An 18,299-nucleotide genomic window follows, 5' to 3' on the forward strand; every position below is an offset into this window, starting at 1 on the left:
ATAACAAAAAGCCATATTCTGATTTGAAATCCCATAACATTTTTCTGAGATGTTTATTTATTTTGAAAATTAGATTTAAATTACAATTACAAGAATATTAGCATATTTCCCTAATAGTGCTAAATTTGATGATTCTGTCAATATCAGTCTTATTTAAAGCGCAAGCAGAGGGAGTGTTTATGATCAAAGCGACGCGACGCGACGCTGCGGTGGTAATTGTCGCGCTGCAGTACGCTCGTGTGCCTCTAGTGGGCGCGTTTTCAGGAGGAGGCGCTGCTACTGAGAGAGAAAGAGAAAGAAGTGAAGCCAGGGCGCTCAGCACAGCCAGCATGGCGAGCCAAAGGGACTCCACACACACTAAAACACGGATTAACGTGCTTCTGCGACTCCTGCAGCTTTTCCTGCCGTACATTCAACACGGAGGAGCTCAGTTTCAAGGTGCGCGACAGATTCGTCTCATTTCTTCAGTGCGCGAGCGAGTGCGAAAATGTCGGAGGAACTGTCGAGGGCTGATTTGACAAGCACTCAAGTGCACTCGTGCTAAAAGGGCACAACTATCACTGTATCTACCCGAACTCTTATCTATTTCACGCGGGTTTTAATCCCTCTGTTTGTATGCATAAGGATTATGTTTTGATTCGAATCTTAAAGAAGACGTTGACGCTTTTTTTGGCCAGTTATTATTGGTTTAGTTCGATTTCCTGTGTCAGTGCAATATGCTACAAGGCTCAGAAAGCTTCATACAGCTGGTATCCAGTGCAGTCTGTGGGAACTAAGCGTCTAGCTGAGAGGACAGCATTAATGCACATCTAAATGTGTTTCCAGATGCGTGCGTTCGGGTTGTTGACACGGTGTGAGCTCGCGACTAAAACAGCCTGTCCGTTTAATTTCACGCCTTTGTCATCCGCTGCTGCACACACACATCAGTTCACGCGTGCATGCATGCCGAGATGAGCCGAGCACTGGTGTTATTTTGGGATTTCCCATGTTTTTGTCAGGGATAGATGTCTGGCGTATGTTGTTGTTGTTGTTGATGATGTGCTCGCATGATTTTTTTTTTCTCTACATGCTCATGCCATTCTTTCCTCTTAGCTCTGACTCAGATGTCCGGTGTGGTTGAAGTTTGGCAGGCTGAGGACGCAGATTTCTTCATGCCATCGCAGGTACGTGAGCTGGTCGAGCACAAAGACGTCACGCACTGGATGTTTGTTTTTAGTGCAGCGCAACTTCACTCTGAGCACGTTTACGCGCGCGACGCGGTGCTGTGTGCAAGAGTGCGAAATCAATCAAAACAAGGCTTTTCTTTGAGTATCATTTAGCATGCATTGATTCATGCAGTTGTTATAAGGGCAGGGCGATTGTTTATTTAGTTTGGTGAAATGTGTGTCCATGTGGAGGTCCTGAGTGGACCTCTGGTCTCTAAACACTCTTTAGTCATTTTGGAGCGGGAATTCTTAAAGGCACATTTCGCTCACAAAGTTCTTCCTGAGTAAATATGTAAACATTCTTAAATCAAGATACATTTACTTAAAGCAGAATGATTTAAGATATGAAGTCTTCTCAACATTGTGTTAGTTTTTGCTTAAAACACACACACACACACACAAAATTGCCAGTGGGGTATAAAAAATAATCTTAATTTAAAGGCAAACAAGATTATTTTTCTTGCACCATTGGCAATTGTTTTTTTATTTTTTTTTTGTTTTAAGCAAAAACTAACAAAATTTTGATATCGTCTATTCGTTTTTGGGTGAACTGTCTCTTTAAAGTGAGTTAGTACCTGCTGTCATGACCTTTGTTTGACCTCATGGAATGTTACATTTAAAGTTTTGTGAAAATTAGTCTAATTACAAGCCTTATGTGAGTTTGAGACCGGTTTATTATAGTTAATAAAAGCTAAAACTATAAACATTTTTTTAACTTGAAATAAAAGTTAACTGAAAGAAAAATTATTATTATTATTATTATTATTATTATTATTATTATTATTATTATTATTATTTAAATAGAAAGCATGTTTAATGCCACATAGAAATATCAATCCAAAATTGAATTATTGCTGACTTATTTAGTCCCTTAAAAAAAATGATAATAACAATAATAATAATTTATTTGATACTTATTTTAACTTATTTTATTTTACTTTTCTTATTCTTATTTAGTTTATTTTGATGTACTAAAATAACTAAAACTAAATCTTAAATAACATTAGACATAATAATAAAAAAAAAGCTACTTTGATTTATATGAAAACTGAAAATATAAAGATGAATTCAAATATTAATAATAGCTAAATGGCACTAGAATAACGCTGGTTTGAGGCCTGCTCTTCAGATTGTTTGCTGTGGTGATGTTAAAATAGTCAGTGGCCTGGGATTGAACATCACTTCAGAAAGTTTAAGGACTCAGTCTTTACTAGAAGATGCTTCCACTCCTCTTAGTTATGGTAATATGATAATTAAACAAAGTGTTGCTATGCAGAGTGATGTATAGGTTAGTAAGATTAAATATTAATTAAGATTAAATATTAACACCTGGCACAGTTAGAAAGGTGTGTTTTTTTTGTGGTAGTGGATGTATTTGTTGATCAGGTTCACGAGACTGATTAAAGGTTGATAAAGAGTTTTGTCATGTTTCCTTTGGGGCAGGAAGCTAAAGCCACACAAACACGCACCGAGATGCTGCTTCACAGACCCATCTTATGTCTTGAGAACGGCCACAATCTAATCAAAGAGGATGGAAAAGTCCATTCATAGTTTTAAAGGGGCTTTGTTTGGTTGGTTGACTCTAGTGGAGGTGTTCAAATGTCATTACGTCAGTCTGTACTAGTGTTCATGTGTAGTAAGCTTGATTTAGGTCACATGGAAATGTCAGACTGAACCATTGCTGACTAACACACACACACACACACACACACACAAAAAGATGAAATGCAGCATGGGAACTGACTGTCCCTCCTCTAAAAACACACCATCAGATCTGAGTAGGTTTGTTTTTTCTAGTCAGCATCAGGGGAATGTTTCAGTGAACTTGCTGTGGTTCATTACATAACTGCGAAGTTACAGTACAGTGAAGTCATACATTTCTTACAGCGTCACTGAATCATTCTGAAGTTTAATCAAATGGTTTATTCCTTCCCCCAGGATCTGTATCAGCTGAATTTTAATGCAATAATATTAATAAAATGTTACAAGATAATAATCTTGTTCTAAAATATGGTAGGGCTGTTTTTGTTTGAGTGTATGTGCTTTATTTTAGTTTTCAAAGAAGTTGTATTTAGATTTAATTATACCTTGACAACACAGCAAAAAAAAAAAAAAAGTAATATCTTGGTATTTTTTTTTGGCTGAAATGCGATATATATCTTGGTATCTCGGGATAAATAAAAAACAAGATCTTAGAATAAGATAAAATAAGATAAAGAAGATCTTTAGCTGAAACCTTGGTTTTTGGCGATTCATTAAATGTATGTCTGTAATGTATGTAAGAGCACATCAGGGAACACTCCTGATGATATACTGAGGTCTTATGAAGAGAAACGATCGGTCTGTGCAAGAAACGAATCATTATTACCTGTGATCCAGAGCCTCAGGCAAACGGTTCACTTTGTGAATGAATCATTCTTGTGAACCGGTTCTTTTTAGTGAACCAGTTGAACCAGTTCATCACATCGGACTGAAGCGACTGAAATGGTTTGCTCAATCAAGTCGTGATTATGTAAACAAACTAGTGAACTGAACCAGTTTATTGAAATGAGCTGTCCAAACGAACCAGTTCACAGAAAAGAATCAGATTTCACCGTTTGCCTGAGGCCGAGGCTCACGGTTTCAGATCTTCTTCACTGTTCAACTGAAGAAAAATTCACTTTTATCTTGGATGGCCTTTAGGTGAGAAAATTAAGTGTTTTTATATTTTTGTGTGAACTGTCCCTTTAAATGAGACGGATGTGGTTTGCGCATACATGAATAAACTTTGAAGAAATAAGTGAAATAAACAATTTGAGGTCAAATGCACAAACAGCTTTCTATTAAAAAACACCAGCCCCATAAATAGACTTTGATTCAGTTGTAGTCAGTATAGATGTCAGGAGTGATTGAGCAGACCTGCAGCATTCCATTTAAAGAGAACCTCCCTCAGCTGATGATGGATGGGTGCCGCAGTCTGAAATCCTGAAAATCTGCAGCGTGTTTTATAGATTGATGAAGACTCTAATTGAAAGCTCTTGTCAGTAGGTCTGCATATTCATCCAAACATTGTCAAATGTGTTCTTAGCAGTCATCTCACACCAAGTGGCCTCTATATGCAATCATTGTACTCCTGGAAGGCTATAGTTAGTTCCTAACCTGTTGTAACAGTGCAGAGACACTCGTCAGGTAATCATGGTTTCTAGGCTCTCTGTAAGATGGATATTTTGGTTAATTTTCTGTATTGTGCTGCAGGCAGTTTATGGAACAGCATGGTTATGTGTGTTGTAACGGCACAGTGTTTCCTTTCACTACTGTTCCATTAAAAACAAGGTCAGGTCAGATCTATTTGGACTCTGAATTTACAGGTTTCTGTTTACAGTTTTGTTTTTATGTGACACTTGCAATGCAGTACTAAATGAAGGAATGAAATGCATGCATTCTTAATTTTTTTAAGCTTTTTTATGTTTACTTTAAAACAAATTGGCGTCATTGTGATTTATTTTTAATGTTTTTTTAAAGAAATTTAAAGAAGTATCAAAAATACAGTAAATACAGAAAAATTCTGAAATATTATTAGAATTTAAAACAGCTGTTTTCTGTGTGAATCTCTGTTAAACTGTAATTTATTTCTGTGATGCGCAGCTGTATTTTCAGCATCATTACTGCAGTCTTCAGTGTCACATGATCTTCAGAAATCATTCTAATATGATGATTTACTACTCAAGAAACATTTAATATTATTATCAATGTTGAAAACAATGCTTAGCCTTATATTTCTTTATTTACTTTATTTATTTTGGAAAACCATGATTCTGTGATTTTTTTTTTTTTTTTGATCACTTGCAAGTTCAAAAGAACATCATTTATTTAAAATGGAAAGCTTTTGTAAATTATAAATGGTTTTTACTGTCACGTTTGAGAAGTGTGATGTCTCTTTGCTAGATAAAATTATATACAAAAAAAGTTATACACTAACTTTTGAACGGTAGTGTAATTCTAAAAAAAAAAAATATTCTAAACTCCATGTACTGTACTTAATGTAATAGTGCTGTTACCAACTGAATATTTTTATTTTTTCTTTCAGGCGGAGGAGCAGCACAGTGATAATGTTCCTCGAGAGGAGAGGTGAGAGTTTCTCTTTAAACCACAATCCCTTTTAGACTTTCCTGGAATATTTGACATTTTTCTTTATTACCATTTATTCAGGTGTGGTTGGTGAAAATATGTTGTTGTAAACCCTTAATTTGTTGTATGTAACATAGTTTACGAAATGATAATGCTCAAAACATGAAACACAAAAAGTTTTACCTTTTTAGTGTCACATATAGGTTTCTGGTGGTCTGTTGTGTACATCACCTAAACATTTATCAGAAAGGGGGGCTGGTTTGTTTCAACAGTGCATGGAAAATTAAGCCTCCTAGCTTTCTGTTTACTCTACATTTGCATTCATGTGACTCACATGACCTAAGATCAACACACGTTGTTTTATTAACTACATTTCAGTGGCAAGATATCAATAAGAGCAGCTTATAAACAAAATTCCAGTGAGTTCTATGGAGAAATATAAATTTAAGCAGAAGCCTTCAAGGCAGAACATGTATATTTCAGAAGAAAAAGAGCAGCATGCAACATGAGATATGAGAGTAGGTGGAGATGCGAAAGAAGTTGCCACACATTGCTGAAGTACAAAGGATTTCAATTTCAAAGTTTTGTACATGTTTTGTCTTGTCTGTTATTGCTGTGGCTTGGCGTAAACACAAAGGTAAAACTTTCTATGCAATTAGGCAAACTGAAAATTAATTTTTGAAATGAAGTAGTGTTTTATCCCATGTATCTACTACATTGTGAATTTTACAGATATCGATAAAGAAAGTTGTAGTGACTGGGAAAAGTTCAGAGATCCAGCCGTGTTAGATTCTTTGGGTCTCTGAAGACCTGACTATGTAATAATTATTGACAAAACATATGCTACAAATCTAAAAGTTAAGTAAGTAAAAGTCTGCCATCATTGTATAAGTGAGGAACTATCAAATCTAACACTAGTGAAGCATGGAGTGCCACAGGGCTTTGTAATAGGTCCGTTTTTTTTTTTTTTTTTTTTTTTTGTAAATGCCCCCTCTAGGAGACACTACACACACCAAAAAACATAATTATCTTTAACCGATATGCTGATAAGCTCTATATTTCCCTCTTTATTGAGCATATAACTTCTGGATATTTTAAAGACGTATACCTCATGTCTGGGAGCAGCAGCATTTGTGGTGAAGGGAACTTTTACGCGTTTCGGTTTAAAGTCCTTTGTCAGGATATACAACTAATATTATTCACCACCCTTAAAAATACTTCTTACTGAGTTCAATGCTTCATAATAAGCAATAGCATGTCAGACATGTACTTGGAAAATGTGTATATTGTAGTTCATGCACAAGTGTATGGTATTTTTTTTTATTTCTCAGAATGCATTTTAGAAATTGCATTTACACCTTGATGTTTCCTTGCAACTTTTTTTTTATGCAATATCCCATTTGCATAAAAATGGATGCAAATATTTGCGTTTCTTTTTTTTATTATTTACTTACTTGGCAATTGACTGTCACTAAAATTGCAGGAGAAGAATGTGTTGGCTTCGTTAATTGGTGAATGCATGAAAAATATGCAGGCTCTGAGCCAAGCCAGTTTTGAGAGGGTTATTGCCACCATTAAACGGTGGAATATTTGTGTATTTGATCATATTCAAAAAAGCATTTGTGGCAGTGCATGCAAATTTTGTTCACATTGGAACTTTTTTTTTTAACGTTCTGTATATTTTCCCCTCTTCGATGTCTTTTTGCCACATCCTCTCATGCTACACATCACCAACTCTGTAGATTTCATTCTGCTATCGGCCCGTAGTAGATGTTTAATAGTTCACATTGTTTTTTCATTGGTTTGACATGACTCGGGCTAACAGCACGCTCTGGTTAAGTCCTAATCAGAGACTATCCCCAAGCACAATGACTGATTTTAACACAGCAGCATCAACAAGACTCACTTCCTGTATCAACTGCAAAGTGCAGTTACATGCATGTTAAACACGCCTTTGTTGAATGTCTATAAAAAACCATTCAGTGCAGGAAATGAATGCTGTGTTTTTTTTTAAATAATTGTTTGGTATCAGACACAATCATGCATTATTTGTTTATTTTATTTAAATCAATTTTATACGGAAACATTGCACTTTTAAATAAAGCTGTGGGTGACCGTGGGCTTCAAAACAAGGAAGCAGAGATGACAGCTTCAATCTGATTGGTCCAAAGTGAGTTTTTGAATGAGAAGTGACCAAATTTGGATAAAATCTCTCAAGCAACCTGTCATACAATAGACACAGTCATACTACTCATGTAGCTATACAATATAATATTTTGTTATGGCTAATAACAATTACATTTGTTTATACAGTATATTTATATTATTTACGTGGGTTTGGATCGCCCTTTTAAACTGTCTTTTCAGGTTTGGCGAAAATGTACGGAATTGCGAGTATTGAAATATAGTTAAACGTTTCTAAATGTGTTAAACAGAGCGGATACTACACACTTTCTTAGCTTTATCAGCATTAGCCAAGATATCTAATAAACATGCCGAATAGTGGATGTGTCAGACTTTGTAAATAATATTTAATTTCCTGTTATGTACGGTTCCTGGAGAGCAACAGAATGCTCATTCTACACATGCATGCGGCACGCTTTTGGTGAATTCGTGGAAGCACCGTTGCAGTCTTTTGCGGGAGAGCGGAACAGCGCCGTTGTGGGTCGTTTCGGGCGCAAGAATAGAGAAGTGAAAGCCAAAATCATGCTTGCGAATTGTAGAACTGTAGACTTTAAAACGCAGTTTCTAAATCTTTTACACCGATCTGTAAAATATGTGCAGTCTAAATGCAGAGGTCATGTGGAGGCTATCTTGTAATGCATAACTCTCTGGAAATTGGCTCATGTGGTTTTAACGTCAGCAGGCATTGAGGCATTATGATAGTATTAATGCAGTGTTAAGCAACATAATGTGCACAGATGGGACAGAAAACAGTGTGCATCCAGGATGCATGTTATTGCGCACCAGTAACAGGACATGGATTGCTTGCATTGAAATAAACACCTGCAATGAACCATATTTATGCATGTTTTCTGGTCCTCTGTTGGAAGTGTGTGTAATACTGCTGGTGTTCAGAGTTTGCTCTCTGAACTTTGGCCTTGTGTTTGTGCGTCTGTTGGCAGGGTGGCTGTGACGCGTCTGACTGTGTTTGGGAGATTAATGACTGTCTGACAGCATGCAGAGCAGAGAATGTGTACGCAGTTGTCTGGGGTCTGGATTTGAGTAGCTTTAGAGTTTTAAAAGTGTTCACGGATGGTTTTATCTGCTTATAAAACACCTTATTCCATATTATTCCAAGCACTTGACTGTTTATAAAGCATTGGAATTGCAACACATTTTATAATTGCATATATATTTTTTTATTATTATTTATTAATTTTTTTCTAGCTTATCTTATCTGAACAGGTCAGAACACCTGAATCTGTCGTCATTGTCAAAACAGAGTAAGAAACAAGACAAACGTTGTCAGATTATAAAACTGATTCATGCATGCTATCTATTTGAGTGTTGTTGTTTTTATTGTTATTATTTTATTATCTAAATGTCTGGATTACATACCAATCTGAGTTGCACTAAATTTGGATTGCGTTATCCGGAAATCTCACGCTGCCAGTAATGCAGTGCATTACAGATTTACAGATTAATACAAAAATGCAGGCAGTTTTGTGAGAATTTCAGGATGTTTAGTCTGGGTTTTTATTTACAGATCATCAGAACATTGTTTTTGGGGAACAGCTCCACATCAGGATTTATAGTTCAGTGAAGTGTAGACATTCTAGTGTAATGTGACCGAATGAAGTACTCTTGCCTAATTGTAGATCCTTCTTGATTGCCTTTATGCTGTTTGTCCACTGTTTAGAACATTTCAGCACTTCCTGCAGTGCTTTCAGGATGTTTCATCATGTTTATCACACAAGTAAAGTCCAGCTCCTGTGGGAATGCTTGTTTTTTTTTTTTATTGTTGTTGCATACAACTTTCATGGTTGGGGCCAGTGATAGGGTTGCCAGGTCAGTGCAAAACCAACCCAGTTGCTATTCAAAACTAGCTCAGTAGTGTTCTAGTTGAATTTGGATATCAAATGTGGTTTGCTTCAACAGAATAAAAGTAGCCCAATTCTGCAGGAAAACCGTGGACTTGGCAACACTGAATCAATGCATTACTTGCCATTTCTTTGAATTTATTAGTTAAATTTACTAGCAATTAGAGTGAAAATTGTGAAAGCCTACACTTTTTATTTTTAAATGATCAATTTAGCTCTCATCTAAGCCTCCTTAAGCAGCAGTTGCGAGTTTGTATCACACAATTATGAGGATGTAGATAAAAAGTTGCATAAATTTTTTATTCAGTGGTGGAAACGGACTTCCATAGTGTTCTTATTATCTTTGCTGAATTTTGGTTAAAATGAGTCCATCAAGACTGACAGCAAAATTCAGGTTTAATGATGAATATAATATAAATTTAAAGATGAATGGTTTTGCTCATGTCTTCAAAAGCTAAACCAACAAACAAAAGAATGCTTAAAAACAATGTCAAGATTTGTTGAATATATTTTTTATAGAAAGATTGGACAAATATGTAACTTAATACAAATATATTTTATACAAATATGGGTTATAGTAACAACAACCATTATAATAACAATAATTATTGTATAATAAAAAATATATTTAAAAAAATATATATATACAGTACAGGTCAAAAGTTTGGAAACATTACTATTTTTAATGTTTTTGAAAGAAGTTTCTTCTGCTCATCAAGCCTGCATTTATTTGATCAAAAATACAGAAAAAATGTAATATTGTGATATATTATTACAACTTAAAATAATAGTTTTTAAATGTATTATACTTTAAATTATCATTTATTTCTGTGATGCAAAGCTGAATTTTTAGGATCATTATCACACGATCCTTTAGAAATCATTCTAATATGATGATTCATTATCAAAGTTGGAAACAGTTCTGCTGGCTTAATATTTTTTCAGAACGTGATACTTTTTTAGGATACTTTGATGAATAAAAAGTAAAAAAAAAAAAAAAAAAAAAGCTATGTTTTTAAAATATAAATATTTTGTAATAACAATATACACTACTGGTCAGTAATTTGGGTTTTTTTCTTTCTTTTTTTTAAATAAAATCAATACTTTTATTCAGCAAGGATGTGTTAAATTGATAAAAAGTGATAGTAAAGAAAATATATTATTAGAATATATATTATTAGAATTTTTTTTTTATTTTGAATAAATGCAGTTCTTTTTAACCTTTTATTCATCAAATATATTAGACAGCAGAACTGTTTCCAACACTCTTAATAAATCAGAATATTAGAATGATTTCTAAATGATCATGTGATAGACTGGATGTTACATGTGACACTGAAGGCTGGAGTAATGATGCTGAAAATTCAGCTTTGCATCACAGGAATACATTTTTTTTTTTTAAGTATATTCAAATAGAAAACTATTATTTTAAGTTGTAATAATATTTCACAATATTACTGTTTTTTCTGTATTTTTGATCAAATAAATGCAGGCTTGATGAGCAGAAGAAACTTCTTTCAAAAACATTAAAAATAGTAATGCTTCCAAACTTTTGACTTGTACTGTATATATATATTTTTTGCCTTTGATCTTAATCTGGACATAACTTTTGGATGCATTTTTAATACATTTTTCCTATGTTTTAATGACTAATATCTGATTAATATACAAAGCAGCAGATTCTTTTCTTTTTTTCTCTGTTTCTTTTGTTTTCACAAACTGCTGAAATGGTTTTCACGTGCTGTCAGTAGAGCTAAAGGTGCATCTACCCCAGAATATTACATTTACAGACGCACCTTGAGCAGTAATGCATAATAAAATACCAGCAGGCGCTCACGTCTGCTCTTCATGGGACAGTGAATACGCAAAAAGATGCTGTTGAAGCATCAAGAGAGGAGTCGACATTTGACTTGCAGAACATCCAAAACAAGAAAGATGGCTAGAAAACACACTGAGGTTCTATTGAAGGATCGAGATTTGAGTTGAAGTTTGTCTTGAAGAAGATGGATGGCTAGAAAACACACTGCTGAATCTTGCTGAGAAATATTCTGAACATGAGCAAAGTCAATGGGGACCAGCAACATTGTTAAAGCTGCAAATGGATCCGCATGCCTCTGACCCTTCATTAAATATTGATTGTTTTGAGATTCTGGAACTGTTACCTTTAAATGGTAAAAAACACAAATTGGTAAAAATACTCTTCTCTGTGTTTGGTTAAAAATATATACAGCACGTTTTTCCAATGTTCTGGGAAGGCATGTTGTGTAATTTCGTCTTTTAAAAGCATCATGGAAAGTTCTTCAAATGTGATTTTCATTAAGACAGATGAAGAATTAAGATCCTACTCATTTCTTTATTTTTCTTTGAGTGTTGGCTCCTCCCCCTGCTCATCACTAGACTCAAGCAGACCATAATATTCACACTGATCTACAGTGAAAATGGCTTTGAAACATTGAAACACAAAGATGAACTCAGATCAGCTACAACGTGTGATTTCTACACTCTTAACCCCTGCATAATTCAAATTACCGACAACTTCCTGTTTCAGCACACACAGGAAATGAGCACTACATTTCAAACGTCAACACTTTTTCTTTCGTGACGGGAAGTGATGATACTGCCAGCAAAGTGTGAGATATAGCGTGAGAAGTGTCTATTATTAGCTGTAAAGGAAAGCTGGATTTTTTTTTTTTTTTTTACTGTAAAGTAAATAACAGTACTAAAAAAAAATGCGGTAACATTTCATACATTTACAGTACATTTTTATACATTTTGAAATAGATCTGACATCTGACATGCACTGTTCAAAAGTTTGGGCACAGTAGAATAATGTTACAAAAAATTTCAATTCAAATAAATGTATCAGTTTCCACAAAATTCATCAGCACTACTGTTTTTAACATTTCTGAAGGATCATGTGACACTGAAGACTAGTTATGATGCTTAAAATTCAGCTTTGATCAGAAATAAATTAAATTTTTTTAGATTTTAAACTGAAAATTTGCTTCACCATGAAAGTCTTTGAGAATTAAAAAATCATATCAAGGAACACAAAATTAATAACCGTGGCTCCTGACGATATATTGAGGTCTTATGAAGCGAAATGATCGGTGTGTGCAAGAAACTGAACATTATTTACATCATTATTACCTGTGATCCAGAGCCTATAGGAAATATGATTCTTTTCCACGAACTGGTTCTTTCGGACAGTTTGATTCAGTTCAACTGTTCGTTTAACATAATCCTGCATTGATGTCACTTATACACAATTATATCATTAAAGCACCCAATAATGTGGATGTTTTACATGTCTGAAGCATATAAAGTGTATAAACTCCTCTTCATCAGCTCACCTTTTTATGTAAACCGCGAGAAACCATAAAAACGCTCATTTGACTCCTTCACTCAAGTGCTCAGTTCAGTGTCTGTTTGCAGGAGCTGGAGCGCTGAATCAGTTCATTCATCAGAGAATCATATACACCACTATTTTTGGCTCATTTCCATTTGCAATGACTGTCAGGCGTCTGAAAGTGAGTTTTGATTGAGTAACTTGTAGATCTGTGCAGCTCGAGACACAAACTGATTCAGATGATTCAATCCGATTTGGTGAACTGATTCAACTAGTTCTCTAAAAAGAACTAGTGATTCATTCACAAAGTGAACCGTTTGCCTGAGGCTCTGGATCACAGGTAATAATGTTGTAAATAATGTTCAGTTTCTTGCACAGACTGATCGTTTCGCTTCATAAGACCTCAATATATCATCAGGAGCCACGGTTATTAATTTTGTGTTCCTTGATGTGCTTTTTTGTATTCTCAAAGACGTGCAGCTGCTATGAATCACCAAGGAGCACGGCTTCAGCTAAAAATCTTCTGTACTGTTCTACTGAAGAAAAACGTCACCTACATCTTGTATGGCCTGAGGATGAGTTCAATAACAGCACATTTTCATTTTTGGGTGAACTGTCCCTTTAAGAGTGGCTTTGTTGTCATTTTTTGACCAAGTCGTAGAATGTTCTGATGGGTTCTAGAGCTGTTCTCCCCATCCGCCGGCTGCTGAACTTTTGAACCCGGTATCAAATCAACCCTGTGTCTTTTTATAAACTCATTCAGTGATAGCTGACAGTGGTTTTCTTGGAAGTCAGTCCATATTTGATGCTTCTCCAGATTCAATTCCCTTTTATGGAGAACTTTGAAAGCTGTTCGTGGCTATAAACATGTTCTCTGAGGCTTTGGCTGATGCTACATTAAAGTGTTGTCGGTTTGTTTCACAAGTTCTTTCCTGGAACTGGATCAGAAGTGATTCATACCTCGGGCTCTCCTCTTTCTGTTGGTAATCACTTATGAAGGCCACTGATATGTGTCTTCATGTCAGAGGTCTGAGCCGTTGAAAGCCTGGACAAGCCACGGACAGTGTTTGGAGAGGAAGGATTCCCCTGCGATTTAACAGATGGTCTGCTCTGGAGCCGCCTAGAGCTCCACTTTTCTCCCATCAATGGGATACATGTAAAATATACATAGTTTGTTTATTATGAGATGTCATGCTAAAGATGTATAGTTTTGCATGGAGTAAAACAATAAAAAGATAGCAGGGGTTTTGGGAATTAATTAATGAACAAGTGAGTATTCGTGTAAATTTCAGCTGGTTGCAGTAAAATGAACTTATTTATTTTCAGTATGTCGGTAATGTTCTGTTTTCAATCCTGTATGTGCAATTTTACTTCAGTTCACATTTACAGAATCTTTTGATTCTCTTCTCTTCATTTTGTTTCGATTTGATTAGATTCAAAATAATTTGTGTAATTCATCTTTTTGAAGGATTCTTTAAAAGAACCAACTCAGAAGAGTCATTCGTTTCGGGAATCGGACTATACTTCTTGTGTAGTGTGTGTTTGATTCATTAAAAAGAATCGGCTCATATGAACCAACTCAGGAGAGTCATTCGTTTCGGGAATCGGACTCTACTGCTTGTATAGTGTGTGTTTGATTCATTAAAAAGAATCGGCTCATATGAACCAACTCAGAAGAGTCATTCGTTTCGGGAATCGGACTATATTGCTTGTGTAGTGTGTGTTTGATTCATTAAAAAGAATCGGCTCATATGAACCAACTCAGAAGAGTCATTCGTTTCGGGAATCGGACTCTACTGCTTGTATAGTGTGTGTTTGATTCATTAAAAAGAATCGGCTCATATGAACCAACTCAGAAGAGTCATTCGTTTCGGGAATCGGACTCTACTGCTTGTGTAGCGTGTGTTTGATTCATTAAAAAGAATCGGCTCATATGAACCAACTCAGAAGAGTCATTCGTTTCGGGAATCGGACTATACTTCTTGTGTAGTGTGTGTTTGATTCATTAAAAAGAATCGGCTCATATGAACCAACTCAGAAGAGTCATTCGTTTCGGGAATCGGACTTTATTGCTTGTGTAGTGTGTGTTTGATTCATTAAAAAGAATCGGCTCATATGAACCAACTCAGGAGAGTCATTCGTTTCGGGAATCGGACTATACTGCTTGTGTAGTGTGTTTTTGATTCATTTAAAAGAATCTGCTCATATGAATCATTTGTTTGTGAATCACACTACACTGGATTTAATTTTGTTTTTGTGTGCAGCCCATGAGGACAACTTAATAAAAAATATTTCCTTGCCATTATTTTACAGAAAATAGTCTTATATTGCATTATGTTCAAATTTTTATATATTTTATAACAATAGAAGTATAGTATCTCTTTTTATGAATTTAACACATACTTTCTGAATAAAATGATTAATTTCTTTCAACAACAAAAAAAAGCAAGAAAAATTAAAAAAAAAAAAATTTTTTCGAATAAGTGCTGTTCTTTCTGAAAAAAAAAAAGTAACACAGGTTCTAAAAAAATATATCAAGCATTGGCAACAAAACGGTTTCCAACATTGATAATAAATCATCATATTAAAATGATTTCTGAAGATCATGTGACACTGAAGACTGGAGTAATGATGCTGAAAATACAGCTGCACATCACAGAAATAAATTACAGTTTAACAGAGATTCACAGAGAAAACAGCTACTTGAGATTGAAATAATATTTCACAAATTGTACTGTTTTTAATGTATTTTTGGGTCTGTTAATGCAGCCTTGATGAGCAGAAGAGACATTTTTAAAAGCATTAACTGATCCCAGACAGCAGTGTACATCGCAATTCATCTGAAAATGAATTTTTACCCAGCTTTTTTTATTTCTCTGAACACAAGGTCATGATTATCAGCACCCAAAAAGTCCAAAACTCATTCATCTCAACAACAACAACAACAACAACAACAAAAAACTTCTCAGAATAACTTCATAGACCTTTTTGTTCACACTCTTCACCTGCTTTTTCAGAGAAACATGCCGTTTATTAAATATCAGTATCAGAAGGAGTATAAACAGAGGTGTTTATAATTTGGTCTGCTTTGCCCTGCTGCCCACTTTAACTTCCTGTTGTTTTTAGTTTCCTGTCACCCTTTTGCACACTTGTTGTGTTGCAAGCCTATATTATGATTCTCTGGTGCTTGCTACATGGTTTTGGTGTCTTAATTGTGCAACCTTACTCATTGCTTAGTTTTTCATTTCATAACCGATGGAAGCTCACGTATCTTCTCAGTCCTTCTCGAATGTTCACACTGAATCACATGATATTCTCTTGTATCATAAGTGTAGTATGCAGGCATGCGTCTCTCAGGAGGAGTGAAGTCATTCGCTGAGACTGCCAACAAACTCACTCTGTGTGTGGTTTACTAACATTCGTGCATGTGAAGCGATGACACTGTGTGATAAAGTCGGTTCCCTTTTTGCCTTTTCGAACCAGTAAAATGTTGTCTCAGGGCAAAGTCCGGGCACAGAACACCAGAATTAGTTCTTAACACTGATTTAAATCAGGATTTCGCATCATGAGATCATCAAATGGGGCTTAAAGTGCTTGGTTGCATAGTACTGCTCACTAGGGCTATGCACAAATAGTCAAATTATTATTTAAAAAATAAAAACAATATTCGAATTTTACTGCATGTTGCATTGCGGGCCGTAAATGCAGACAATCCATGATAAATCCTAAGTATGCGAACTTTAGAAAAGTTTAGATGGTATCATCTTGTCTCTGTATAATGCATATTAAAGTTCATAAGTGCAGCCCTGCTTTGTTTACAGCGGTAACCAAGGAAACGCTTAAAAGTGCCACCTGCTGGCAGAGAGTGCATCTGCGTCTCGTTCAGCTCGTCTGCTGTTTCTGTTTCGTGCAGATATTTTTATGTATAGTTTCACAAACCTGAAGTCAAACCATTCTGTTTTTGCTTCATATTTCGAAATTATACAATCTAATTTAGATTAAAAACTGCTCATGTTGCATGTATGCAGCATCTGTCTTTACATTTACATTATATTTGCATTTTGTTATTTAGCAGACCATTTTATCCAAAGCGACTTAGAAGCAATCAAAAGAGCAATAATATGCAAGTGCTATATTAGTATATTATAATAGTGTTATATTTCAATTTCAAGAAACGTGCAGCATTTTGTCCAAACAATAATAAAAGGACACATTTAATTTTATAATTTGTCTTAAATCTGATTTTGTTAAAAAAAATTGTGAATCGAATCGTGAGTTGAGTGAATCGTTACATCCCTAATCATTACATCAAGTAATATATTTCTGTCACAGTTTATTCAAGTTAAACCGAACTTTTATTTTGACGGGTTGCTATGACGACCTTTAAGTTTCTGTTTGTATATAATATGATGATATTTTTTGTTTGCACACATTTTCAACTAAAAGAAAACCTTGATATATTGTAACGTTGTTGTGTTTAATGCCTAATCATAAGCTTGTTCAGAAATGGTGACAAAAGCCTGATTATTAAAAATAACGTCTTTCTCATTAAACGTCATATTCGAATATTTGTTTTTTTACGAGCCTAAATATTCGAATGCAATATTTAAAAAAAAAAAAAAAAGCACAGTATGTACTATTATGGGGCAACATATCGTCATAATGTTTTGATTTGCATGCATTGCTTTCCCAGAGGGCAACACTTAAACCTTTCTGGCAGTTTTGATTCTCAGTGTTTTTCATGTAAAAAGCATTAGTGTGCTTGACCTGCTCATTTATTTCTCTCTTCTCTCCTCAGCTCCTCGTTTTATGTGCAGGAGAGTCGGAGACCGCTCCAGTTTCAGCCGGCCACGCTGGACTTCGGACAACAGTAAGTGTTTTATATTTTATACATTTTACCCTCAATAGCAGCAAAAACAATAACATGCATGTTTTTTTTTTTAAGTGTGTATAAATGATCTACTAGGCTTATAAAAGTGTAACTTATTTTCAGAACATACTAATATAAAATGTTATTTCTATTAAAAAAAAAAAAAGTTTTTAAAGGTTTCTAAAGCATGTTGATATTAAACCCTTCAAAGAAAGTCAGAGGCATGTAATTTCATGAATGCTCTTGAGAGGCATTTCTTCACTTAAATACTTAAATTCACTTTTCACCAGGACATAGTTTACATGTAACTGTTATAATCTGAACATTTCAGTTTTGCAGAAGGCTCGTCTTAACATGAAGTGTGTGTTTAAACACTCGTGCTGTTGTCAAACTTGAAATACGACGTAAGAGCGTGTGCACACAAGTCGATTATAAGTAGTGTAACAGAAAAGGGTGTGCAGTCTTTATAAGTGTGATCATGGCCAGGGTTTGAAAAATAGGTCTGTGGTGGGGTTAAGAATTGTGCTATAATAACCCATCTCATTATATACACTAAACACTTTAAAAGACAGACGTGTAGATGTGTGTGAAAGATGTTTCATTGAACACTGATAAATTATACCATATCAAAATACTGTACTATAGGTTCGGGGTGGATCTTTTTATCAGTTGGTTATTATTTATGCAACAATACTTATTACTCTTAGCATATAGTTTGCATTAAT

General features: G+C 34.8%; 1 protein-coding gene across 5 annotated transcripts in view; it reads left to right on the forward strand.

The window, feature by feature from the left end:
• Positions 1–249: 249 nt before the first annotated feature.
• LOC109085868 (transmembrane protein 131-like) overlaps positions 250–18,299 on the forward strand; it is a 47,985-nt gene continuing 29,935 nt past the window's right edge. For 3 of the 5 annotated variants that reach the window (XM_042718105.1, XM_042718384.1, XM_042718182.1), the window contains exons 1-4: positions 251–438; positions 1,093–1,163; positions 5,272–5,312; positions 17,503–17,574. In XM_042718105.1, the coding sequence (XP_042574039.1) occupies positions 330–438; positions 1,093–1,163; positions 5,272–5,312; positions 17,503–17,574 (293 nt within the window). In that variant the 5' untranslated portion in view covers positions 251–329. Of the gene's footprint in view, positions 439–1,092; positions 1,164–5,271; positions 5,313–17,502; positions 17,575–18,299 lie in introns of all 5 variants that reach the window. The other 2 variants (XM_042718239.1, XM_042718309.1) reach the window with 1 other exon arrangement.

The sequence above is a fragment of the Cyprinus carpio genome, chromosome A1 (genome assembly GCF_018340385.1).
Source record: "Cyprinus carpio isolate SPL01 chromosome A1, ASM1834038v1, whole genome shotgun sequence".
NCBI lineage: Eukaryota > Metazoa > Chordata > Actinopteri > Cypriniformes > Cyprinidae > Cyprinus > Cyprinus carpio.